Source organism: Mus pahari, chromosome 3 (assembly GCF_900095145.1).
Source record: "Mus pahari chromosome 3, PAHARI_EIJ_v1.1, whole genome shotgun sequence".
Classification (NCBI taxonomy): domain Eukaryota; kingdom Metazoa; phylum Chordata; class Mammalia; order Rodentia; family Muridae; genus Mus; species Mus pahari.
The window spans coordinates 156,376,886-156,404,382 of NC_034592.1; the positions used below are offsets into that span (position 1 = coordinate 156,376,886).

Consider the following 27,497-nt stretch of genomic DNA (forward strand, 5'->3'; position numbering starts at 1 on the left):
GCGCCCCGGGAACTGCCCCAGAGGGGGCGGAGCACTCCCATCCCGGGGCAGGACACTAAGGGAGCTCCCGCTCCCGGAACGTTGCAAGCAATCTCATGAATGTCGCAGGGGGGCACCCGCGAGGAACGGACAGGAAGAGGGCCGGGGGAATGCTAGAGCCCGGGACCACTGCACGGAAGCGGCCTTGGGCAGGGTTGCAGCCCAATCCTGGGATGGAGGGTGCCGGTGAAGAGGAGTGAGGAGGCTGGGGGAGGCAGGCCGTGAGGTCCTCGTGGAGGCCCGCAGCCTGCTGGCAGTGGAGAAGCAGGCCGCACAGGAAAGGAAGGGGTCGGGCCTGGCGGAGCCTCAGCAGGGCTCAGCAGGCTCGGGCGACTTTGTGGGAGCTGTAGACGCTCCTTTGTCGTTGTGGGCTCGGCCTGTTTGGAGCAGGCCTTTTGTGAGGAGAGTTAACCCAAACTCGGAGTTAGAGCCACATGCCAGGCACGCAGGCGCTCTGAGTTAGGGTTAGGGCGCCAGCACCTCTGGGGAGGTCTTAGGAGATGAGTGGGTAGGGGTCTCTCCCAGCCACGAGCCCGATTGGCGCGTCGGGCGCTTGTGGATCCGAGCTCGGATTGGGGAGGGGTCTCCAGGACGATCGATTTCGACGCAAGGATTGGGGGGATCCAAGTGCTTTGAGATCCGAGCCAGCCTTGGGGTAGGGGGAGTCAGGCAGTTGGGAAGGCGAGGTGGTTATTTGGGGAGGGGTCTCCGCGCTTAGGCGGAGCGCAGGATCGCGCCCTTAAAAGCCTAAGGCTTTGTCAAGAGAGATTTCTGTGCAAGAGTGGAATCAGCTAGGCCAGACCAAGAGAGAGAAAAGTGAAAAAAAAAAATCAGGACTACAAGGGGGGGTGGGAGACCCTGAGAGGGGGGGTCACCAAGGGGGAGACATGGCCACCAGGCGTTTAACCGACGCTTTCTTGTTGTTGCGGAATAATTCCATCCAAACCCGGCAGCTGTTAGCCGAGCAAGTGAGTAGTCACACCACCTCCAGCCCTCTGCATTCACGTAGCATTGCTGCGGTGAGTCTCCTGGCGGCCTCTCCAGACACACACACGGTGTGCACTGCGGCTCTGCCTGTCTGTCTGTCTCTTGTCTGTCTCTCTGTCTAAAAAAGAAAAAAAAAAAAAAAAAGAACAACAACAATAACAAGGCGACGACGACGACTAGGAGTGTGATACCGAAGGAAGTGGAGCATGGCCATGGCTTATGGGGCACCTGCAACCCCCAATGGGGACCACAGTATCAACCCCTGCCCTGCCTTCTCACTTCCTGGGCCTCCTGGGCCTCCTCCCCCACCATCCGACTCTGGGCAGCCTCGATTTACATATGTTTTAACCTGAGGACTTGGAACCTAGGCCTTTCTCCAACCTTCTTTTTGTTTTGTTCTGTTCTGTTTGACACTCCCCCCCCCCCTCCTGCAATGGCCTCACTTTGGTTCTGTGGGCCAGGTGGGTGGTTAGCTGACTCAAATCCTTGCAGAACAACCTCCCCGTCCCCCCCCAGGAAGGGGTGTGAGAGAGAGAGAGAGAGAGAGAGAGAGAGAGTGTGTGTGTGTGTGTGTGTGTGTGTGTGTGTGTGTGTGGTCTGCTCAGCTCATTTTCCCACTATTTTTCTTCCAATGGCCCTAGTTCTCCGTGTGGCCATGTACACTAGGAGTAATTGCTTTGCTGCCCTCCCCCCCCCTCCAGGGCTCATGTTGGTGAGACTGCAAGGTGCTAGGCACTTCATTTTCCATTTCCCACACAGGAAATTAAGCTTCTCCATTCGAACTTTTTTTTTAAAAAAAACAAAACAAAAAAAGAACCAAGATGATGCGGATGTGAAAATTAACCCCCCAAAATAGCACATGGCTTTTGATTTTATTGACCAGCACTTCACTTCGCCTAGCAGTGTGGGGTTTTGTTGTTGTTGTTGTTCTTTTTCAAAGCAATGTTCCAGAATGATTGCTGTATTTGGTTTGTTTTTGATGGAGGCTTTGGCTTCCAGAGCCTCAGTTTCCTGCTCTCTCAGATAGGGGGCGGGTCTGAATGGTGCAGCCAGATGAATATTGTTAGCTTTGTAATAGTACCTTTAATTGAAAAGGGAAGGTTTGAATGGAAGCAGCCTTGAAACATGGGGGAATTCGGTCACCCCAAGACCTTAGGGGCTGCATTTGAAACATAGCTTGTGAAACTGCAGCTTTCCCGCCTTTTAAACACTGCTGCCTTTTAATTTTCTTCTTTTTATCATTTATGGAAGTGCTAATGAAAAACTAAGCTGTGTATCGTGACTATCACTGTCTTGCCAGGACAGTCGTCCCTGTTTAGGTCACGGTGAAAAATATATTTGGCCACATTATTCACAGAAAAGGGATTTTTTTAATCCATGCAAGCAGTTTTAAGGATAAAAGGATGCAGGATGTTAACTTCGGTCCCAAGGCATAGAAAACTAGCTCGGAGTGTGTTGGGGCTTTTGTTTACACTTACATTTGAAGAATTTTTACATTTGTAGGCTGAAAGAAATAATATTACATAGAAATAAGTAGGAAACAAATCTTAGCATGGAAATGTGTTCATTCTAACATGGTTTTTAAAAAGAGTCTCCAGAAATAGTGAGAAATAGTAAATGAATATAATCCGTGGGCCTTCAGTTATGTTAAATAAAGGTCCCCTGTTCTTTATGACTTAATTTTATGCTACCTCATGGGAGGGGGGGAACCAAAACAAAACAGAGTCAAATCCAGGTTAAAGCTTCCAGGGCCTCTGTTTTAATTGATGAAAATTACACTGTTTGGTTTTTAAATTTTAATTCTGTAAAGTTCTAAGTACCTTGAGTCTTTAGATTACCTGAGAGAAAAATTTTGACCCGTAATTCAGAGAGTTTAAAAACACAGTATCTTGGACCGGCAGCTTTTCAAAAATATGTTGCTGTGTCCAATTACTTTTTAAATATTTTTCTAAATTAAGCAATTTGAATATATCTGTTTGTATGTCTATATATTTTTTTGAATAAAATAATTTAAAATGTTTGGTTATAATATATGGTTTGGAAAAGCAGGTAATGCTAAGAAATATACAGCTATTCAGACAGTGTTTTGAAAGTGATTTATAAGTACAGCTAAAATTTATGTTGAAGCCAAGAACATTAAAAATATTTTCATATGTCACACTACTGAAAATACTGGATGCTTTTATTAGTCTGTGCTTCTGGAATTTTTCTTAGATGACTAAAAAGGACTCAAGTCTGTGGAAATACCTGTGTGTTCAGTTCAGACTTCCTCCTCCACCCCCCCAAAAAACTTAGCTTTTTTTCAGTCCAACAAAAATAGCCTACCTAAATTACAATTTAAAAAACAAAAGTGCATTTTCATATTTCTGCATTTTAATTGTGTTATTAAAATACAAACAGCATGCTGTAAATCTCTGTGTTTCCGACAGTGTTATTTTTCAATTTCTTCATAAGGTTTTTCCACAAATTATTTCTGCACACAAAATAATCAAGAATATCAAAGATATTAACAGGTTAGAAATTACAGTTTTTTATAATTCTTCTGGAAGTCAAAAAAGCATTATAAATATTTTGTAAAAAAAAAAAAAAGATAATTCTTAAGAACGTTTAAAAACTACAGCATCATTCATACAGTGCTTCTAGCTCAAAACAAATTTGAGAACCTCATTTTTGACTTGCAGATTTCAAAATCATGTAGTAAATCAAAAGTTTATTGGTTAGCTTTGAATATGGACAAGATATTAGAAATTGTAATTAAATTTGTTAATTGTACTCGATATCGTGAAATGCTGCATACTAAGGGGCTCTCATTTTATACATTCTGCTTTCACACATAGAGGGAGCAGGGAAGCAGAGCGCTTCTGACTGTGAGGTCCAGAGATGCGTTTACCTCAGGGACTTTCAACCACATTACTTTTCTATTTTTTTTTTTCCAGCAGATTTTTCAGCTTGGAAAAATTACATATAAAAACTTAAAAGTATAAACTTGTCTTAGTCACATAAGACAAAAGAGATAATTTGTAGATGCATATTTAAACTTAGATAATTAAAAAGGAAGTAACCAAACCAGAGAATTTGATTTTTTTAAAATACATTACCTAGAAATTTAAATTTCTAATTAAAAGGACAAACTGTAGATATTTATTTTGGTGTGTGTGCTGTCTCATGTGTAACCCAAAGTAAGTATCTAAAATAATAGATTTATTTAAAAATTTAATATCAAGCTTTTCTGTCCTTATATGAAAACAGTACTACAGAAAATGGATTGCCGACAGGTTTGTGGATGTGCATAGCTCACACAACTCAAAACAAACCACAATGGAAGCCTGAACTTGTAAAAACATTAAGCCTATATTTTTTGAATAATAGTTTGAAGAAAAAGCTGTAAGTTTGTTGGTGATGGTTGCTGTAGGAGGCCGTGCATGCAATGTAGACTTACAGCTAGGTGCAGGTAGATGTGCCGCAAACACGGATGGATTTCAAGAGGATTTGCAGCAGCAAACCAAGCAACAGAAAGTCCCAAGGGCCAGACTGGATCTAAAGGTCTTGGTCCAATGTCCCTTTTTGTGGAACCTTCATATTTCTCTGCTGGACACTTCTGTGATGGGCAAGACGGTCGGCAGCTGTCACTTTTTACTTCTGAAATGTGTTTTTCTTTATCAATGCCAGCAATTATCCTGTCTCCCACTCAGTAGTCTGTCCCTGATGTCTGCGGCAGAGGACACTAATTCTTCCTGCTTGTGGACCCCACAGCTGCCTTGTTCCCTGGAGGGTTTTTCTGGGTTCAGCCATCCCGGGTCAGACGCATTCTCTGTGAATGAGGACTGATTTTCCTCTATTCTTTTTAAAATTCGGCACAACATCTCTATCCAGGTCTCTACTCATTTATGTTTTGTGTTCAGATTAGTAAAGTTAACGTTAGAAACAGGCTGGGGGGTGTTTTTGTGTCCAAGCCACAGGCACTTGTTGGTAATTTTCAGGAGCTGTGTTCTGCCTTGGGTTTGAGGCATCCATCACGTTATCCCTCGGGCAGCATATGATAAAGGGAGAGTGATGGATGTGAGTCTGGGAATTTAGTCTAAGCCCTGCTCTGCTGTGGATGTAATCTTTTTGGACATCTTTTGTCTCGTTGCTAAATTGAGGATTTTGAGTGAGGTGATCTCTGGTGGCCCCATCAATTCAGCAGTGTTTTCTGCAGTTCTGTTTTAATACTCGTTTCTCCTGACCAAAGCACACAACCTTACCTTTAAATTGAAAAGGAGAAATCCATAGTCAACAACAGTGTGTGGCTGTCAGCTCAAGGTTACTAATGAAAAATACCTAGAAGTAGCTCCAGCACATTGCAGAAGTAACTTTTTGACATCACGTCTGCCAAGAACAGGCAGTGTGCCTCATGTAGGCAATTGCAAGCAGCTAGCTTCAGGAACCTAAATGGATTTATGAAGTTAAATTAATATATGTATATGTATGTGTGTGTGTATATATATATATAATTTTTTTTTTAATTTTAATCTTGGGATGCCTGAAAGGGCAAGGCTGTGCCAGCTGGTTGAGATGCCCTGTTGCTCTCATTTTCTTGGTTCTTGGGAGTCTGAGCCAGGGGTGGGAGTGCTTGGTTAGTGTTGACTCCTGATCTATACTCTGCTGTAAAAGCATGCACAATCTATAAATGGAAGCTAGAGTTAATTGCTCCTAGATTAGTTTGAAACTAGCACATTATTTTTAATAAAATCTGTGTTTGGTGGTGGGGAAAACCTAAGGATTAACTATGGTTATAGGGAACCCGAGGTCCTTAGTCTTGACTGTAATATTAGTGAAGATTTATTGAGTGCTTACTGCGTGCCTGGCAAAGCTCAGCCTGTCCCATGAGTAACTTGGTGTCATATTGGGTGAAGCTGCTGCTTAGGTGGCTCACCTGAGCAGAGTGATGGGGTAGTGGAGTTAGGATATGACCCCAGTCACCAACCTCATGAATTTGGCAATGTGGGTGAAGCCCTGGCCACACTGGCCCTGGCTGATGCCCAATGGGTATGGAAGTATGTACTTGTATAGTGACATTTTTTTTCCTCTTGGAGTCGGCTAGCCTGGTTCCACCCCCCCCCCCCTTTATACAGCCATCCACAGTCAGTTTAACTTGCTCATTGAAGGGTCTCAGTCTGCTGGAAAATCATGTTTCTGTCTGTAGGCTCCAAGTATGAAATCACTGTATATTTCTCTTTAGATGTATTTGCTTTTCTGTGTGTAAAGATTCTGTTTGAGCAGGAGACTGACTTGCAAATGAGTGTGCTTTGCTGGATGAGAGTGAAGCAAACTTTTATTTTGGCAGCAATGGGAATAAAGTAAACACCAGTATAGCACAGACCTGTGCTTCCAGCTCGCTTTGCTCAACTCCTCCAGACCCCTGAGCAAACACAGATGGGTTTCCACTTCTCAGGTTTATGTAGAAAGTCCTTTAGACTATAAATTCCAAATGCTATTGGAATTTTTCAGTGTTTGCTTGATTGCATGCCATGGGCAGGTCCCAAGCCTTGGTTTAGACAATGTAAAGGTTTGAAGGTGGTGATGGGTAGTAAGCTGTTTTCATTGGACTATACTATGCTCTTTCCTGATGGTAATGCTTAGGTTTTAACTCAGGTCTTGACTACATTTCCTGGTAATTTTGTGGTGGGGGTTTTGAAAACCTCCTGTTTTTTAAGAAATAAAATGAAGGTGGTCTTTGAAAAGGTGGTGTGCTGAATTTATTCCTGATGTGCAAGTAATTCCAGGAATTATTAATAAAAATAGAGGCTGGAGGGTGGGATGCAGAAAGGCTCGGTGCACCTGGGTTGCCCCCATCCTTGCTGGCAGCAGATACTGTGACTGATATTTTGAAGTGTAGCTTTGAGCGTTTGTAAGTGTTGCTTTTATTCCTAGTCTCGTGATTGTAATTTCACCTCTTAGTGCCTAGTAATTGTAGGGATGAGAAGAAGAGAATGTGTGTGGCCAGCTAATAACCCCGCGGCACTGCACGGGCTTGGGTGCAAGGCTGCTCAGACAGTTGGCTCGCTGTGCCGCTTGCCAAGATGAAGCCCTGGGAGGACCTTCAAAGGGATCTAGGTTCAAGCTTCACTGTGGCCTTCATCTTGCATCTAGTTTATTAATAAAAAAGATGTCCATGTTCTCTTTCTGGATCTGCTAAGCTTTAAAAAACACATACTTTGTTTTCTTTTATAGCAAAGTGAGATGAGATAAGGTGAGCTCTCTCCGTGACGCCGCCCCTCAGCCTCGGCTCTAGCAGCAGCCTGTGATACATCTTCCTACCAGCGGGGCAAGGGCGGGGTGCAGGGGCTCTCCACTCCAAGAGGCTCGCTCGCTCCTTAGATTTGTAGACTTGGGCATTATTGTGTGATCAGTCCGTGTTTGGATTTTGTTGTTGTTGTTTTGTGTTGTGTGATACTACTTTGGTATCAATAATCAAGCTTCATTTGCACTACTAATCTTTAAATAAGAAAATTATGTTATTTATTTTTTAAATTTACTGCTAAACAAAAAAAAAAATCAGCACAGTTGTTTATTGAAATTTACCACTAATTATTTCCATGATCAATACTGTAGAAAAAAGGACCTTGTTGTTTAGATTATCTGTCATTAGTAACTGTCTCCTCAGAAGATAGAGTTCCACACTGACCTAAAAAGGAATCTTTAATTTTCAACCAAAATTTAACCCTCGAATGCCCAGTGATCCATCGCTATACTGGTTAAGACTGGATCCTTTTTACCTGCTGCTTTGTCTCTTTAGTTTGCAGTACTGTATAGCACTTTATATAGGTGCGCCTGATCACAATGCATGACTAGCTAATGCAGGAGCATTACTTTGTCTTCCCACCTGTGCCTCCATGACTAGGGATAAACTGTGGCCGTGGCATTTGATATGTACAGTTCTTAGAGAGAGAGAGTTACTGCAGTATTATTTGAACGTAGCCATTGGAGGACACTTTTGTGGGTTGTTTATATTTTAATTTTGTTGAATTCTCTGAGCTATTTGACATGTTAAAATATGCATTAATATGACACAGTAACATTATATTTTAGCATTTTACCTTCCTAAGGAAGTTAAAAAGTGAAACTACAAGTGATAATTGGTGCTTACTAAAAAGATTACAACTTTAATTTAGTGAAACAAAGCAAGTATATTTATTTTGCTTGCCCGCAGTGTGCTTTAATTTTTACTACTGTTTATTGGTTGCTATCTCCTTTACCAAAAGAACTATAGTAAATAAAAACACTTGTTGGTGTAGCGTTTTGTAAGAAAGAGGACTCTAGGGCAGCCAGCCTTTTAAGTGTTGGGTTGGTAGTCACTTTGAGTAGCTGGACACGTCTCTCCTCACTGATGGCCTTGTGTGTCTGTCTGCCCATGCCTTTCTTCTGCTCTTCCTGTCCGGACGGCCCGACGGCAACGCCACAACCACAGGAGCTGGACGAGGTACGGTGCTTTGAGTATCTTTATGTGTTGGGTGATTTTAGTTTATAAAATAACTATTTCCTGCAGTCTTTATTCAGATATGTGGCCCCACATACATTTAGAGTTGGTTTGAATGACTGGGTGGAGTGTATTGACTTCATACTTCACCTATGTTCACACCATGTGAAGTGATTTAGAAGGGTGTTTAGGAGCCACGTTTCCTGTGTGGGAAAGTTCTCAGTGTGGAAGCGGCCATGTGTGAGGTCGCTTGAGTAGGACGCTAGCCCACCTGCATGTCCGTTGAAGATCTGGGACTCCTGATTTCTGAGATAAAGAGCGTCTAGTGGTTGAGGTGGAGAAAAGGGGGACAGGCCATCTGATGGAAGTCTCAGACTGATAGCAATGGGGCTGTGCTGCCAGCTCACTAGTGCCCTGAACTCAGGATGAAGTAGGGGTGCTGTGTGGTTTGGCTGTTCCTGCAGAAGCCCCCTTCAGCCCCTCCCTAGCAGCGGCAGCTCACCAAGAAGGTGGAGAGTAGGAGTCGGTATCCCCTTGGGATTTTTGTTTTGCTTTTGCTGTTGTTGTTGTTGTTTATAGCCCTGTTGAAAGGGCTGGGGACAGGGAAGTGACACGGCTGCTGACCACATTAGTGGCTCTTGGGGTCTCAGTGATGAAGGGGTAGCAAGGGTTTTTCTGAGGGCCTACTGAGGGAAGAAGTTTATATAGAAAGGCAGATGAGAAGAGCAGGACCACTTCCTTTTATAAACTAGCAGGTTCCAGCTCCTGTGTTTGCTCTAGCAAACGTTTGAGGTGCCTACATTTGCAGTTGGTGATGGCAGCACTCACTCGCCGTCCTGGGAGCTCCAGTCCTCCCTCATGTCCGCTGCACACTGTACCTGTGAGAGCTAGTGGAGAATGAGCCCGACTCTCAGCCAACAGGGACGGGTACCGCATACATACAAAGGGGGCAAACCCCTGCTCCCCTTTCCAGTTTAAGAAGAATAACCCATATTTGTGTGGTGTGAAAAGATGTATGGAATGCCATTAGCAGTAGGTCCCTCCTGAGACGGGAGGGAGAGTGGGCTGAAAAGAAAGCTTCAATTTTGAGCCTGTTCTTACTGCGCACACACATGTAATCACTGGCAGGTGTCACTCTGTATTAAAACACACTCTAGCCTAAAGCTTAATGCTTAGGTAGGTGCCAAGGCTAGGCCTTCCAGTTCCCACCCAGGGTCCTCAGTGCCAGCAGCCAGGGCCCTTAGCCCTGGGCCGAGGAAGAATGAAGCTAGGGGTCTCTTGAGGCACAGCAGATGGGGGTGCTAGGTGAAGCCTGACACAGATATTCCGGTAGACGCGGAGCACTGAAGACATCAGGGTATGAGGCTGTCTTCTTCACTGAGAAGACTGAAGCTTAGACCATCCGTGAGGGATGAGGAAAGAGGTGTGGTTGTGGGATGACAGTCAGCCTCATGAGGGGCTTGCTTCCAATCTTTCTCCCTCCTGTTGGGGCAGGCTCTAGAGACTAGCCTGTGTGAGAGGAGCTTGAAGATTGTTTTGTGTATCTTCCTGGTTTTTGACTCGGGGTCTCACCCCATGTAGCCTAAGCTGGTCTCCAGCTCTTGGCAGCCCAGGAACTAGGGTCACAGATCTGGACTACCATGTTTGGCCCCTATTTGCATCTTTTGTGCCTGGCCTGTGTGAGCAGCACCCGGCGGAAGTGCGGTGCACTGGCTGAGCAATCTCTGACGCATGCTCCTGGCTCTGCAGGCTTCACTTCCTGCCCTTGTCCAGCGCCATTATGTTGTTCATGAAGTGTAGCTTCCAGAATTATAGGCAACATACTTTATTTACCTCATCCATTCATTCCACCCATTTACTGTTGACTCATTCAGCTAATTATAATTGTGTGTTCATTACTGTGAAGTGCCAGGTGCTGAATGAGGAACTAGGGATGTTGTTGGGAAAGGTGTCCAGAGGCTCGGTTCCCGGGGGCGCTGGGGGTGTTAGGGAGGAATTAGGGCTTCAAGGTAGTGTCTTCTGGGAGTAGTAAACATCTGCCACTTGGGCGTCCTGGCATGAAGCCATGGGTCTGGGAGCCCCCTACCCCCTTCAGGCAGCCATGGGTCTGGGAGCCCCCTGCCCCCTTCATGCAGCCATGGGTCTGGGAGCCCCCTGCCCCCTTCATGCAGCCATGGGTCTGGGAGCCCCCTGCCCCCTTCAGGCAGCCATGGGTCTGGGAGCCCCCTGCCCCCTTCAGGCAGCCATGGGTCTGGGAGCCCCCTGCCCCCTTCAGGCAGCCTTGCAGGCAGATAGATAGATGTGTTGGCTATTTTCCTGCTCAAGCTGAGCCCTGTAGACTCTCTTTCTCTCTCACTCAGGAAGTGTGTGCTGTAGAGTCTGGGCTGAGGAAGAGGCCATTGTCCATCCACATTGCTGTCAGGGCAGCGTCTATTCTCTCCTGTCGCCTGTGCCTGGCCTTTACATTTTCTGCCTTGGAGAGGTAATTTTCCAGAAGATGGGAGCTATTAAAAAATTAGAAGGTATTAATTAATGTGAGGATCCCAAGCAACCCAGACCTGTGACCCAGCCCTTGTGGCCTTGAGCAGGTGCCCATGCCAAGGGTTTAAACACCCACTGAAGGTAGGAGCAAGCCCTTGGGAGGATTGTGTCTTCAGCTGAGAGTCCAGGTCTGCGAGTGAGCATGCTCAGTGCCATGCTGGTAGGCAGGAGCTGCTGCACCCCCTTTGTTTTTCAGCTTGTGTACATTGAGGAAAGAAAGTAGGTGAATTAGCAAGATTATCAAGATAGTGGGTGAGGTTCTCAAGAGCTGTGTTCTCTACCCTGTGCTGTTTAGGAAGTGTTTTCAGTAATTTCATCAGGAGAAGGTAGCATTACTTTGAGTCTCAGATTAAGATAATTTGGCTGTGACGTCTCGATTCCTATATCCACTACTTGTTCACTGGTCCCCGAGCCTAGAGACTTCTTATGCCGTCTGACTGTCCTCAGGCTTTGGCTTCAAGGTATGTAGGCCCATTTCAAGGGTCGCCAGACTGTGGTTTGTAGCATCCCTTCTGGACACTGAAGTGCTGAGTGGTCATGTGGTCCAGTTGCTTGTCCGAGCTGCTCTGGTTCCATTGTCAAACTTGGCTTAGATCTCCGTGCTCATCCTTAAATCTCACTGAATAGTCTATACGTGAGGTGAATGTTGTATGAGTGGTAGACTGTGGCAGGGCGCATGTGTTTCTTCCATAGGTCAGGAATTTGTCTCAGACAAATGCTTATGTTTGGAGTGGAGGCAGGGTGATAAGACACCTGCAGGGAAGCATGAGCTATGCTGTGAACACCCTCAGGGGCTTCTGCATTTCTGCATTCTGTACAGGAACAGGGCTCTGAGGTAGGTCAGTCACCCATGGCTCTTGGAAGGCAGCCCTAAGTTAAGGACACAAGAATTCTTAAGTTCTTAGTTCTCTAATGTGCAGTTTACATAGCACTTTTTTCTTATTTAAAAAAAAAAAACAAAAAAAACAAAGATCTTCTTTTTTAATTTCAAAAGTACAAGTTTGTTTAAAAAAAAAAATCCTAACTCATGTTGGGTTTTGGGAGTAGGGAGAGTTGAAGGTAGGCAAGGGTAATGTGGAGAGGCGTGGTGAATGGGCTTTGGGGGAAGGGCAGCAGCCTGGAGACTTGTGTGCACTCACACATCACTAACATGCTGGGAGGGAGGGAGCTTCGGGAAGCTGGAAGGCTGATCATTTATTTTGCCAGTAAGATACATTTTCATGTTCCTGTTTGTTCCTGTTTCAAATGGTTGACGTTATCTTCAGTTGTTTTCCCTTCTCAAAACACATGTTCCTTTTCAGTTGTACACACTGTGATACACATTATGAACCTGCACTGATAAGAGACATGGAATGTTTCTTCTCAGTAGGATGGGGTTTCTATCATGATGAACTATGGCCATAGGCTCTATCAGGGACAAATCATTGGCCACATGCAAGTCCTCAGTCTTGGTGCAGCTCAGGAAGGCAGTAGTGACTGTCCAGGCTGGCACCCATCCCTCTTGAGGTCCTCTAGTGTGCCGGCTTCCCTAGGACCCACTGAGAGAGTGTCCTGACCTCAGTCTTGGTGTCTCAGATAAACAAAAGTGCTGCTTAACACACTGCAGCTCTCTTGAGCTGGATGTTCCTGTGCAACCACATGACTCCTAGTGAGAGCACTGGTGATTTAAGATGCCGTCTCTGCACATTTCTCAGGGAAAGTAGCACTGTCTGTTTGTTAACAAGTTGATATGGTCTCAGTGGGAGCACTCGTGAGAATGATGCCCATTCGAGATTACTGTCTATGGCTCGTTACTGTGGCATGTTAAAGCTGTGCTTTGTGTGGTTTTCTGGACTTGAGTTCAGGTTCCACCTCTTGTATCAATGAGTCTGTCAGACTCTACTAAAAATAGCACGTCAGAGCTGGGGGGCTAAGCAACAGGCTTGCCTTTGGTCAGTACACTTCCCACAAGGACATTCTTGGTGGCTGTGCTGTGGAGTGGGAATGTTTCCACAATGGTAGAGACAAGCCTGCTCAGAGTGGAACTTGAGTGCTGGAGCCTTCTCCAGCCTGTGTAGATGCTCCAGGAAGATCTGAAGCCCTGGGTCTTCTTTTCTCTCTGTTTAGTAGTCCCTTGTCCTGGTCTATTTGCTTAGTGAACTGTAGTTGTATTGCGTGGGTTGCTAAGAGTGAGCATGTGGAGAGGGCTGGGGATTCTGGAATCAATTGACCTAGGTTTTAATCTGTCACATTACCAGTAGTGTGGTGGGTTAAGGCAGGTTGCTTTACTTCTGAATTTCAATTCTGTATTTATAAATTGAAATAATCTTCAGATCACCTGGTTTTTATGAGGATTAAAATAAGACTTACTATTAGTGAAGGCTGTGGAATTGCCAGGCCTTGCAGTTCCTGGTGGTAGATGCTTAAAGGACACACCGTTAATCTAGGAATAGAAGGAACATGGGCCTGCAGTGGTGAGGTGGACGGCGGTGGGGTGTGGTCACTACCCCAGGCCTTGGGTCCATTGTTGCCCTTGTTGGATGCTAGGGCAGGTGGAGGTCAGGCTATAGGAAATGGGTATGGGTATGTTGCTGAAGATAACAGTTGGAGTTGGAGTGTGAGCTCTCAGTATTGTAGGGGTTGTTACTTGAAGAGTTTTTAAGGTTTTTTATTTTCTTGTATAATAGTTCTCATTTGTGAGAATTTTAGATTTGTCTCTTTATTGTTAGATAAGCAAATATGAATTTGTCAAATGAATAAAAAATAAATGTAGATGATTGCAAGGGTGGACCTTGCTCATTCACAAAGCATTGTCTATGTGGATGTCTGTAGACCACCACCCATTTTAGTGTGGGTATCATTTGGGTCTTTTGAAATTAGTATTTAAAAATCCTGTGCTTTGGAGGACTTGTAGATTCTTTCAGATCCATTCTTTGCCTCCAGGCAAAATAAATAAATAACCAGGCTAATCCTGTGACTTCCCTCCCACTCTCAGAAATTTCAAAGGCAATATATATTGCAAATTTAAAAAACAAAAACTGTCATTTCAAAAAGTAAGGGAAGTACAGCCAGTGGACCTGTAGCTGAAGTAAAGACTCAAGTGGCGTGCCGAAGGCGGGGCTGACTGACACTAACCCAAGGATAGCCGTGGCCCATCTTGCTAGCCCTTCAAAGCAGTTCTTGGACTTATTTTAACATGTAGTTAACAGTCTGCTGAGGTAACTGACTATCTTGATTGCCACAGCAGGCTCGCTGCAGTCGTGACACCTGTAGCACAGCAGCGCCCAGCACACCCACCTCTGCTTCCTGCTGCTCTCCCTCAGTTCTGCTGCTGAGAGACCTTTCCTTAAGGAACTGGTCTCTGACATTTTCATTGCATTTCTGTAGCCAAGTCACATCAAAGTCATGTCCACAAGAATGTCCAAGGAAGTTCAGAAGTGGTGCATGAAAAGATAGGAATGGAGTTCAGACCCTAGTGTGTCAGAGACAAGAGTGTAACACAGGCACATGCATTTCCCCTGCCTTTCCACATCCTCAGGGAGGGTAGGGAGAGCCACGTCCACACTGACCTCTGATCACCTCTCAATGCCCCTTCTTCCCTGTAGCTTGCTGATGATCGCATGGCGCTGGTATCAGGCATCAGCCTAGATCCAGAGGCAGCAATTGGCGTGACAAAGCGGTCACCTCCCAAGTGGGTGGATGGCGTGGACGAAGTAAGTTTCTGCATGCTTCCCTTTGTGGGTTTGTCTTTTAAGTTTGGATGACAACATGGTTGATTGAGAATGTGTCATATGAGTCAGTATGGCTACAGTTAAAGCTGTACCCTCAGACACCCATGTGCAAGTCTGCTCATTTATCTACCACACAGAAAGCAAGGCTTTCTGGGTCTGGGTGGCTGCCTGAATGATGTGGACTTAGCGTTAGCAACAACGATTTGAATTATAGAAAGAAATGAAAACTATGGAGTAAAGGGGGGGGTGTGCTTCTTTGTTTTAGATTTATTTATATTATGTTTGGTTTCTCCAGGCAGGGTTTCTCTGTGTAGCTCAGGCTGGCTTCAAACTCAAGAGATCTACCTGCCTCTGCCTCCCCAGTGCTAGGATTGAAGGCGTGTAACACCAGCTATTGGCTTATTTTACTTTATGTGTACTAGTGTTTTGCCTACAGGTCTATCTTTGTATGAGGTGTGTGCCTGAGGGGATCATAAAGGAGCATTAGGACATGTGGGGTTGGGGACTGAGCCCAGTCTTCTCCAACAGCAACAAGTTGCTCTGCAGACTCTCCAGCTTTTGTGCTCTTTGTTTTTTGTCCTTTATAACTTGAATTTCAAAGTTACTTGTGTGTCAGCAGTAAGACACTAAATTCAACTGAGTGCAGATTCTGGTGTAGCTAATTGTCTTGAATACAGATAGATAGCTGCCAGGCATGAGTGGGATTCTCGTGAGTTCGTTTGTTTAGATACAGTATGATGTCGGCCGCATTGAACAGAAGATGAAGGAGTTAGCCAGCCTTCACGATAAGCACTTGAACAGACCCACCCTGGATGACAGCAGCGAGGAGGAGCATGCCATCGAGATCACCACCCAGGAGGTCACGCAGGTGAGGATGCACGCGAGTCCCAGGGAGGTGCTGACCCTCCCAACCCCCACCCCAGCCTTTTCCCCACTCTAAACTCCACTGATATTGTCTTAAAACTCTCACGGGCACTTGGAAAAACCCAAGGTCTATGAGTGATTTTCAGAGTGTGTGGTTTTCTTGGAGGTATAGGCACTATTTTTCAGCTGTTGGTAGATACCACTGTTGATGTTAAAATGTGTAATTGCTATCATATACTAGGACTTGGAATTTCATGCTAAAACACAGGCCCATAAGAAGACAGGGTGGGCATTTTAATGGAAACCTGCTTGAACCAATCTTTGGGTGATATGACTGGGAAACACTACATTAAGCTTTATATTGTTTGTGTGTTTGAGTCTCCTTTGTATTTACTTTGAGAGTAGACATCCAAATGTCCGAAGCCAGCTTTGTAGTTGAGTAGCCATGAAATGTTTCTACTTCAGTCTCTGATCCTACCTTCTCATCTGTAAAATGGGCATAAAAGTCACACTAGTTCCTGCCTTGTGTAGGAAGTCAAGTAGTCAGACATACAGAAACAGGGCATGAAGTGAGCAGTCTCGTAGACACTGTACAGATAAGGTGCAGTGTAGGTAGGTCTGTAGTATGTGTGTATGAAACCTCTAGTCACCCTCTTTCACCCCTACAATACACACACACACACACATCCAACCTGACCTTTCTATACCAGCCTGCAGAACAGGGTGCCTCCTGGCAGAGACCTTGGTGAGGAGAGGCTTTTGATGTAAGCCAGAGCTATTCTCTCAGCTCTTCCATAGGTGCCAGCGTGCTGTGCAGGCCCTGCCCAGCCAGGCACGAAGGGTCTGCTCGGAGCAGGAAGAGCGGCTACTGCGGAACGTGGTGGCCTCCTTGGCACAGACCCTGCAGGAGCTGTCCACCAGCTTCCGGCGTGCACAGTCTGACTACCTGAAACGTGAGTGCAGGCCTGGTGGAGGAACTCTTAAGTAAGAAGCATTGTGTTTTCTGTCCTTTGGGGCAGTTTCTCTTCAGCACCTGCCTTTCATTGTTAACAGCTAGTTAGGCACATTCACAGCTTTTGAGCAAGAGGAAGCTGCCTCCCTAGGGAAACCTGGCAGAGGAGAGAGAGAAGGCCTGGCTCCTGGTGCAGTGGTACAGACAGTTCCTGTCCAGGTGAATAGCACTCAGCCCTGGCTGTGCATAGACTTTGAAAGTCACAGTGTTGTTAATAGAAGCCTTGTTGATGTGACGTTGGGCTCTGTAGGCTTTGATGACATGTGTCAGAGCCAATCCCTCCACATAATGACATCTGCATGGCCCTGGATACCTGAAAGCAGGGTGCGAACAGTCTTGCGTCCGCTGACTCTGGTTCTGGGTTTTCCTGTGTGTCGTCGTGAGGGATCGAACTTCCTCCTGAAACCCTGATCCCTTTCCCCATATCAGCCGTCATTCATTTCTCCAGACTGTGATCAGAATGCTTACTAGAGAGCCTCCGGAAGAGAGATACTGTTGTACTAATGTCTTATAACAGCAGCTAGAATAACTGTTTCTGTTTCACTTAGAGAAGTCTCAGATGGTTGTGTCCTGTCTGTCTTGGCATCCTGTGAATTGGGCATTTAGAGAGTGGCTGCCCCGAGTACCCTGAACACTTGCATGATGTTGCAATGCTTTAATGCAAGCAAGGCTCCCCTCTGGAGGTGGGCTCTTTAGACTGTTTAGAGGCCTCCCCTTGCTGTTGGGTTTTACTCTGAGACAGCCTTTTTCATGGTAGAACAGTAGCCATACTCGTTCAAGTAAAGTGGGCTCCTGTCTGCTAGGCATGAAAAACCGAGAGGAGAGATCGCAGCATTTCTTCGACACCCCAGTACCACTAATGGATGATGGAGATGATGCTACTCTATATGGTCAGGTATGCGATGGGACAGGCATCTTCTGACTCTTTTCCCAAGCTCCTTGCCCCTATGCAGTGCATGGTGGATGGCTGTTGTCTTGTGCCTGCCAAGTAGTCCTTGCTGTAGGCAGAGAACCCATGCTGGAGCTCCCTCCTAGTCGTCACAGAGGCCTGCAGCATGCACAAAGCCATCCTGGAACCCAGTGTGGCTGCAGATGTGGCTTCTTTCTGGAGCCTCACTTCAGCTACTGTATTATGTACCATGCTGTTTGGCAGTTGGGGTTCTTGCTTCCTGTCTAGGAAATAAGTTACCTATTGCCAAATATTTTATAAAAAAATATTTTCAGAATTTGTTTTCTCTGAATGTTGTGTAAACTAACTGGCCATGGCTTTGCTAACTGGGAGACTCTTGTTTGGACAGGGTTTCACGGATGACCAGCTGGTGCTGGTAGAGCAAAATACACTGATGGTGGAGGAGAGGGAGCGAGAGATCCGTCAGATTGTACAATCCATTTCAGACCTCAATGAAATCTTCAGGGACTTAGGAGCCATGATTGTGGAACAGGTGTGTGCCCTGCAGGGTGTTGTGCCCACCCTTCCTTCTTCATGGTCCTTAGATCCTGTCCTCTAGCTAGGAAAATGTGTAAACATGGGCTTCTCATACCTAATGTGTTTGAATATGTATGAGTGTTTGCAGGTAATGTGGGCTACTGTCTGTAATTCCCTGTGAAAACACCCCCCCCCTTTTTTTTTAAGTCTGGGGAGGGAGAGAGGGATTCTAATGCTTTCTGCCCTGCCCCAGAGATACTCGTGGGCATGTATCCTTTGGAGGCCTGGCAGACTCTGACCCAGCCTGGCCTGATTTTGCCAGTGTACAGTTCCCTTCTGACAGTGGTAGATTGTTGTGCAATGGCTGTTGGAACACCAGCTTTTAAGTAGAATTAAATCATTATTCATTGCTACAATCTGATTAGGGCTTTTTATTACCTTGCCAGCAGGGATTTGTTTGGGTCTTGGTCTCATGAAACCAACTGCAGGGTGTTGAGGCACCATCAGAGTTGGCTGGTTAACTGCCATGTTTCCCAGTGAATTGCCATCTCTCCTGGCCCATCCTCCACATTTCATGTAGAACCCAAGAGACTAGACAGTTTAATCACCTGCCCTTGAGTCCCAAGTTGTCATTTTAGACAGTGATTAGAGCAACTTGACCATGATGGTAGAAACGAGCTGGTACCCTCTGTCTGCCAGATCCAAGTATTTAATCAGCAAGAAATGGAAAGCCAGGGTTCTTGCTCCCCAGGACAGGTTTCTAAACCCCCTGTATATCCGAAGGTGGCATATTTCTATCTGTAGAGGCTAAATCAAAAGTCGAAACCTGGTTTTGATTCTTGGTACAGCTGACACAGTACTTACTCTGTGCAGAATGCCCTAAACTGTTCTCGGGTCTGACACTGCCCTGGTGTGGGTCCCGAGTCTGTGATATGCATGTCTCGGGGTTGGCAGTTCAGTCTCTCCAGCTGTAATTATTGACCATCTACACTGTCTCTTACTACTCAGGGTACGGTCCTTGATAGAATTGACTATAATGTTGAACAGTCCTGTGTAAAGACCGAAGATGGCTTGAAACAGCTTCACAAGGTACTACTGTTCTACTTGATGGGTCTTTAGGAACCTCTATCCCTCCTAGGAAGGTTTCTTCCTCTCACACAGCCTCAACTCAGACACACAAGGTAGAGATGGACTCCGTTGTCTCCTTGGGAGCAGCTATGAGCTTGCTTTCAAGCTGCAGCCTGGTGTCAGGCAGAGCACACCTTGAGGTCAGACATAGCTGGGCACTTGTTGCGAGGAGCCTGGGCTTCCTTCCTGTGGAGAAGCTTTGTTGTGTGTTTGGGGGTTTGCTGCTAACGTTGGGTGTGGGGGTTCACTTCTGATAAGTTACTGCTGGAAAACTCTGAACAAGGCCCAACTATGTAATTGTTCCTTGCTGTGTCACCTGTAGAGAAGTTGGCGGAAGCGAGGTGGGTTGCTCTCCTGTTGCACCCCTCTTTCATGGTTGCATGCTTATTTTTGGTTTTGTTTTTAAGAAGTTGGTAGAAGTCATTTTAGAAATCATGTGATCGTTTATGAGAAATGGGCTTATGGATACCGAGGTGGCACGTTTGGTTGGGCACGTGACTCCTGTGAAGGGAACGGAGCTGGTGTCCTTGATGGATGCCATCAGTCCTGTGTGCCTCCTTGTCACTGAAGCCCACTGGTGCTTCTGGCCAGAGATGAGCGTTTTCCTAAGTCACGAACAGTCACTCCATCTTACTTTACCATGGTCCCAGCCCTGCTGCAGCCACTGACCAGAGACCCTTCCCATCCCTGTGCTGTTTACCTCAGAGCAGGGACAAGTCTTGCTTAGTAGTGTTTAGAGTAATGGAGAAGCCAGACTGTGTCTCACAAGCTAAAGCTGCCCCCGCTTCTCTATAGAAGGTTCGAGCTGCTGCTAAGTTACCCATAGGCTCTGAAGTTTATGTCACAGCTGGGAAACATGCTTTGTGTTGTGATGCAGACCGGGGGAGACATCTCTATGGGAGAGACTGGATCACACACAAGCTAAGACTTTGGTTTTGGTCTGGAGTTATTTTGAGAGTTTGCCCAGAGTATTAGGGTTGCTATGAGGAATGGTGCTGCCCCCAGTTCACACTGTGGGAAGGCAGTTGAGACTTGGGAGTGGCTCCCATCCTCTTTGTAGGTGGGGAGGGCATTTTCTGGGTGGCTGATAGGTTCCTTAAGGATGGTCAGCTCCCATGCCAGTAGTGTCTGAGCATGTTCTCCTCCTTCAAGGGTCTGTGTTTCTGTACACCACACATTTACGTGTGTGCTTCCCTGGTGCTTCTGTAGGAGAGAGGGGTGCAGGGGAGTGGTATATGTTAGTGCTACATGTAGGGGAGGTGAGCAGATGGGTCTCTGGAAGCCCCTCTGTGTGCCATTAGTCCGGGGGGTGGTATATAAACACACACCATTGTCTATTTCTTCCTAAAACAATGAGCTGTTCTGTTTCCACGTTAAGAAGAAGTGACCGCAGGGCCTCTTGGGGTCACTGGTTCCATGCTTTCTGGTCAGCCTTTCCTACACAGGGAAGAAAGACAATGCACATTTACGTTTGTCCCAGGCACGGGGACCTTCTTGAGAATCCATGGCAGGAAGTAGTAGGCCCAGTGAAACTTGGTGTCTCTTGACCTCTGTCTTCACAGTAGATCCCAGTGTGGATCAGGGTCTTGGTGGTTGATATCACACTGAAGGAGTCTCTCCAGTGAGGTTTGGCTTGTAGTGCTGACTTAAGACACTCCTGCAGATCCAAGGCTTGGGTGAGGGCTGTGAGGAAATAACACTTTCCTCCTGTTTTGTAGGCAGAGCAGTACCAGAAGAAGAACCGGAAGATGCTTGTGATCGTGATACTGGTTGCCATCATCATAGTCCTCCTTGTGGCCCTCATCGCTGTAAAGTCTCGCTAGTGGCATCAAGTTCCTGAGAGTGCTACTGCATGGATTAGTTGGTGTTAGGACTTGGCTGGTGCCGCACCACTGCACTGTCTAGAGAGTACAGCCCACTGGTCCAGCAGTGGGCAGCAGACCTTCCCGTGGACGCCTTCTAACCAGTGGGCTGGCGTGTAGGCACGGCCATGTTTCCCATCTCTGTCCAGAGTCTAAGGACTGGATGCTGTTGCCGAAGAGACTGGCCTATGATGAGCTAGCTGTCGCGTGAATGCGTGCTTTAGTGAAAGGAGTGGAAGGTTTACAGGCACTGCCAAAGCTCCGTGTCTTGTGCGCATGCTCATTTTTAGCACTAATGTCTGAGCAGCATGTTAAATAATTTTTGGGAAATTTTTTTTAAACCATCTGGTTTTTAAGAAGTTTGGTACCAAAAATTTATGAGTGTAGAGGCAGTGCCTCTTCATCTTCCCAGCTGAAAACAAAGCAAGAAGTCCTTCAAGGATTTATAATCTGTTCCCATTAACTTAATTTAGCTTTCCATCACTGTTAACGATCAGAGTAACAAAGTGTGAAAAATAAGAAACCATCATTGATGTTAATTAACACATTTAGACGGGCCAGTTAAACCAGCTTCATGCGTTTAAATCAATTGTAAATAGCATATTCCTCATTCAGAATTCTTGCCCTGCATTTTCTACTGTAAACCAAGAGGGGTTACTAAGCAAAACCTCCTGAATCAGAAACTTGGTCATTTGAACCAACCTCACATTACAAGAAAGCTTGACAGTGTGTCGCCAGCCATCCTTCCTCAGTCCATTACTTACATTCTAGCTACGTAATGACCTGTCCAAACCTGACTCCATTTAATGAACTGTGAATTTACACAGAGGCCATTTTAAATGGGTCACCCCATTTCAAAGTAAAATATTCTACACATGATTTGATTTATCGATTCTTCCATTGCCACTTAGCAATGCCCAGAAAACGGGTATATTCCTGAGGACAGTGAGAACCTCAGCTAGGGAAATCCTGTGTGTATGTGTGTTCTGAGTTTTTTGTTTGTTTGTTTTTTGCTTTTGTTTTTGTTTTGCATATGTGTGTGAGCATATCATGTATTATCAGATCGCCAAAGTAGGGTTCTGTTCACCTACCTGTTAACTCTATGGTGCTTGTGTGTTCTGCAGAACTAGAGCGATACGGACCAGACTGACGGAGCTTTGAAGAGTGTGCGTATCTCACTTGCTCTGTTTGCATCAACACTGCTGGAATTTTAGTGATCGTTGTGTAATTGTTGATGGCTTGAAAAAACTCTCTTCCTCTCTTAAATTATTTAAACAGTGTAGCCCTGTTAAGTGCATTACATTTTTATTTGGACCAGGCATATGAAATGCCTCTCTGGGATTCACTGAAGGGTGTCTCAAAACTCCAGCTCAGACCTAGAAATGGAGTCATGTAGACCTGTCATGAACTCGCCCTCCCTGCCTGGGCCGTGGAGTAATGGGATCTGAAGGTTTACTGGATTCTTTGGCAGTGTTAGTAGAGAGGTTAGAAGGGAGGCGGCAGCAGCTACCCCATCACTTCAGAATTGGGGAAGGGGCTGTACAGTTTCCTCTCAACCTGAGGTTAGACAAGCTGTTCCTGGGTAGACTGGCCAAATTAGGGGACCTGCTTCAAGCAATTTGTGGAGATCATGCTGAGTAATTGTGAAAGCCTTGAAGAAAAGTGACCTTTTAAGAAAGGATCACTATGTATTTATAATTTATTTCCCTGAATAGATTTTATTTTTGTGGGGGCGTTGGTTTTCCCCCCAACCCATCTGGTTAGAAAGTGTCCCAAGGACCTGTTGGGGGAGGAACTGTCCCCTTCTGCCTAGAGGCAGTGTGATGCTGGTCTGGGCCCAAGCCACCCTGGTGGGTGTCCTGAGAGGGCTTGGATACTTGGTTATACCGAGCTCCAGAGCTTTGTCCACTCGCTCTTTGGGGGCCCACTGCCCTTTGCTGTCGAGCCTGTTCTGGGGGAAAGATGAGAAGTTAGTACCCATGTCCTGGTAGGCCCCTCACGGTAATGGCTTTTGGAAGAGGACTCTTGTACCTAATGACAGCTGCTGTCTGTGCGTCCATCCTTCCCTTCAGACTGGCCATGGAGGTGACAATCACACAGACCCATCTCTCCCTGAGCCTGGGAAGCACCTTGGGAAAGAAGCCCAGCCTCTGGACACCACCTCCCTCTGCTGCCCGGCTGCTCTTGTAGAATTGGGGTGGAAGGGGAGAGGGAACGAACTGTTAGTCCTTCAGGGCCCCCGATCTTTCCTAAGACTAGCATAAAATTGCTGTCTGTCATTCTGTTTGTTGGGGGTGGAGGGACATTGGGGTGCTGGCTGGGCCACTATTTGAAGCAATGTGTGTCTAATTTAACGGATGTACCATTTTCTCTGCTAATTGAGAGAGCATTATTTATTTGTTTTGACACAAGTGCGTGCAGTGTTTCATCCCAGCTAATGGCTTCTTAAAGGTAATAAAACCCTTCAACCTAATTGGTCAGATAAGACTTGTTCCTTGTATGCTTAAATAAAGCAATTAGTGAAATGCTTCTATCCAAAATGACTTTTTTTTTGTCTTTTTTTTTTTTTTTTAAATAAAGCTAATTTACTGTTACTGGAAACTTTTTGTACAATAAAGCAATCTCACAGATTGAAGAGCATCCCGCATTCCTAATATGAATTTTAACAATGGGGTCATATTTTCTTCAAATGTGTTTGTGTTAGCAGAGGGTCTGACCATGCCTGGGATCTTTGGGGCAGCGGCTATTTATTTTGTGCATGAGACCTCTGCCTCCGAGTCTAAAAGTCGATTCATCTATCTAATGGAGACCTGCTATCCAATATACAAAAAGAAAAAAACACATAAAAGACAGATAATTATTTTTCATTATGGAAACGTGCTTTACTTGAGCACTAGAGCCTGTTTGGCAATCTTCAGATCATGCCCAAAGTGGTTTCAGTGTGCAGGCTCTAGGACCTGCCATTAGGAAGGAAGTGTCTTCCTCCAGGGTGGTATGACAGACCGGAGGGACAGTATTTGCTAGGAGGCCAGAGCAGAGTATCGATGTTTGTATACATGCATACCTGGGAGAGAGGAGAGGTGATGGAGAGTTGATGCAGGACCAGAGCATGGGGTGGCTGTCATAGCAGGTGGGTTCTGGCAGACTGGTGGTCAGCCGTCAGAGTTCTCCAGAGAGTTTGCTCAACCACTGACTAGTCTCTTGCTTCCTGTACTCTGTTGTCCTTGTACAACGTATGATTCCCTTCCTTCTCATCAGTCAGTCATTTTCAGAGAACAACCCATTTTCCTAAGGCTAGAATGTTGAGTCCACTGGTAGCTACATTCAAGCCTATATCCTGATGTGGCTTAAGGTGGGAAGGCCTGTGAATAGGGGAGCAGGGTGAGTTTTTTTAGACAGGTCTATGTAGCTCAGGTTGCCCTTGAACTTGTGACCCCATCTTTACCTTCCAGCTGCTGAGATTATAGGCAGACAAGTGCTACCATGCAGGCCAGTGGGTGGCTAAACAGTGGAGTCATCTTTGCAGTGGAGTCTTTGGTGATCTGAGCTTCTAATGGTCACACAGGAGTGTATACACACAATTGGGCATTGTTATTAAGCAGGGTGCTATGAGGCTTGGGCACTGGGTCAGAGTTGGTGACCAGTTGAGGTGTTTGATTCTTATCCTGAGAATCAGACAATAGGCTGAGTGTGAAACTCTGCTAATTGTGAACATGGTCTATGAAGTTAGAGTAACCTTCCTCATCTGCCGTGTGAGGTCATAACCACCTACCCAAACATGCATGTGAACGGCAGTAGAGCAGAACAGGCCGACTATGAGCCATGGCAGGCACTTGATCATCAGGGTCCCTTCTATCTCAGCCATATGGGGACCATGTGAAGACACCTTTTCATGGTGGTCTGGGGTCAGGCGGGTTAAGGAGGGACAGCAGCATCCGGGACTAGTTACATGGTAGGATTTTATTTCTTCTAAGGAAGCAGTTCTGATCCATATGATGAGTGTTTGGGGGCTTAGTTGTGCTCAGTGCCTGTAAGTGTGGGTCTCAGTTGTGTTTTCCTGTGTTTATTGGCCCTTTGAAACCTCTGGGTTTTCTTTGAATTCTCTTGACCACCCACACAGCACCTTTAACCTTGTGTCTGATGCTTCTGTTTAGTTGTTTTGAAACTGAAGGAAAGCAGACCCTGCACGTTGATGACTGTCAATCAGAGCAAGCTAATGGGGGCGCCGGTGGGCATGTAGATAGCTCATGTACAAGTGTTTCCTATCGGGCTCAGAATCACCATCCTCAGATAGACTAAACCCATCTATGCTGGGTTTTCTTACTACGTCAAGGGACATTCCACAGAGCCAAATGGCAGAGACTTGTGCACAATTATCTGGTCAATTGAGGCAAAAGAAAATAATCATTTGTCCAATTGTGCAAATGAGCTCCCTGGACTGTCCTGAATGCTGAGATAATTGTGTGGTCCTCCACTTTCATTCCATAATCTGGCAAAAATGGGCTATTTAAACAAGGCTCCATTTGACAATGCACATTCCAGTCAGGCTTCGTTAAAACGGACCGCTGGGGTTTGCTTTTTCTGTTTGTCAGCTATAATTCTATAATTGCTTTAAGCTAATCATCCAAATTCCACCATTAGTAATCACTATCTCTCATTTACAGATGTGATAGAGGCCGAGGGCCCTGGTTTATGTCATTTGGCCTCATTTTCCCAGGAAGTGCTGAGGGAACCAAATGCCTGTTCTCTGGCTTGGCATTCTGACCCACCATATCACAGCAGAGCTTTGTTTTATTCACTGTGGGGAAGAAAAACACCTCCCACATTGAGCTGTCCCTTCTCCAGATGGGGAAACCGAGGCCCATGCCCAGGTGTAGCACAGGATCGAAATGGAATTGTCACTTTCCTAATCTCTAGACCAGCACTTCTCTCTGCATATTCCATTTTAATTGTTCATTTCTTTCCATAAAATTAAATGACCTTCTTCAAGAAAGATTTAATGGTCAAGATGTGATTTGGTAAAAAGCTTCCTCAAGGGTGTTTTTTCTTATTACAAAGATGAGGCCAGGCTGCAGCTCCGAGATTTGCAGACAGCGGTGAACCATTACCCCAGTTCAGTTTTTTGTGTAATTGGTGTGAAGAGATTGCTGCTGATGAATCAGCCTGCCGCTGAACGGAAAAATAATGAGTGTGTGGTGACGCGACCGGGTGTGCGCACATGTGAGCTCGCAGTTGTTTACCAAAGGTATATGCGTGCATAAAATGCTCGCCAAGATGGATAATGTCATTTTAAAGTTGTAAATAATAAAAAATAGTCTCGGGCAGACCTGATTTTACAATTGCCTGAGAGTGCGGCACTTCATTTCAACACTATGCGATGGCTAGAAATTGATTTTTTTTTTAAATCCAATTAAGCCTCAAGGTTGGTCATCCATTTAAAAGGTCGGGTGAGTTAAACAGTGACAGGACCTTCGGTTCATGCTAATAATTAGATTTACACAGAACTCCAGCCCTCATGTCTGCGTTATGGAGACATATGTTTTCTGTTTGCACACCTCTGAGCTGTTCAAGCCCCCACGCCCTGGTGCAGACAAACTAGCCAAGTGGGGACCCAGGCTTTCTGAAGTCCCAGCAGTACTGACCCCACTATGCCTTCCCCCTGGGATTCCCAGTCCACCATGAGAGTGTGGGTCCCAGCATCTAGCTGCCCTCTTTTCTATAGCCCTGAGAATCCTAGGGATGGGAAGTAGCCTCTCATTGGAAGACTGTACCATCTGGTTTCATGTACTGCTGACTTTAAGGCAACAAATAAATCCTGGTTTAAAAACAGCACTGTACAGCACATTGCTGAGTGTACCTGGCACAGGGAGAGGAAGGCTTCCAAATACCTTTCTAGGCCTCTCACGAGTAATGTCTTCAGTGTTACTATATTATGAAGATGTTGGGAAAATCATGAGTCTGAGGAAAATGTTTCATTCTCTGCTTGGGTTAGGGTGTCGTTCTCGTTTTATAAATGGCTGAGACCTGGCATTTCACCCTGCACTGTAATGTAAGTAAGGCGTTTCAGTATGCTCCATCCATAACCAAACCAGCCTGAAATAAGACCTTCTAGAACTTTCCATCCATAACCATGAACCAGCCTGAAATAAGGACCCTTCCAGAACTTTCCATTTACAACTATGAACCACTCTGAAATAAGGGCCCTTCCAGAACTTTTCATTTACAACTATGAACCACTCTAAGGGCCCTTCCAGAACGTTGCATCCATAACTATGAACCAGCCTTGAATAAAGACCCTTCTAGAATGTTCCATCTGTAACTGTGAACCAGCTTGAAATAAAGACCCAGAATTTTCCATCCATAACTTTGAGCAAGCCTGAAAAAAAAAAGGACCTTCCAGATTCAGTGAGAAGAAAATACTGAATTTGCTTCTCATTGCTCACCACTCCAGACAACAAAAGCCTAAGAA

General features: G+C 45.6%; 1 protein-coding gene across 7 annotated transcripts; it reads left to right on the forward strand.

The window, feature by feature from the left end:
- The first annotated feature begins 180 nt into the window (after positions 1-180).
- Positions 181-23,663, forward strand: Stx16 (syntaxin 16). 7 transcript variants are annotated; one of them, XM_029536304.1, is made up of 10 exons: positions 937-1,007; positions 8,477-8,488; positions 10,846-10,967; positions 14,611-14,718; positions 15,464-15,604; positions 16,388-16,553; positions 17,416-17,507; positions 17,911-18,054; positions 19,047-19,127; positions 20,885-23,663. In XM_029536304.1, exons 4-10 carry the CDS (start codon positions 14,626-14,628, stop codon positions 20,987-20,989), a joined length of 822 nt encoding a protein of 273 aa, XP_029392164.1. In that variant the 5' UTR covers positions 937-1,007; positions 8,477-8,488; positions 10,846-10,967; positions 14,611-14,625; the 3' UTR covers positions 20,990-23,663. The 7 variants fall into 7 exon arrangements, with proteins under 7 accessions (XP_021049309.1, XP_021049310.1, XP_021049312.1 ...); XM_029536303.1 differs by having other exon boundaries at positions 985-1,058; XM_021193650.2 differs by lacking the exon at positions 10,846-10,967 and having other exon boundaries at positions 181-1,058.
- Positions 23,664-27,497: the final 3,834 nt, after the last annotated feature.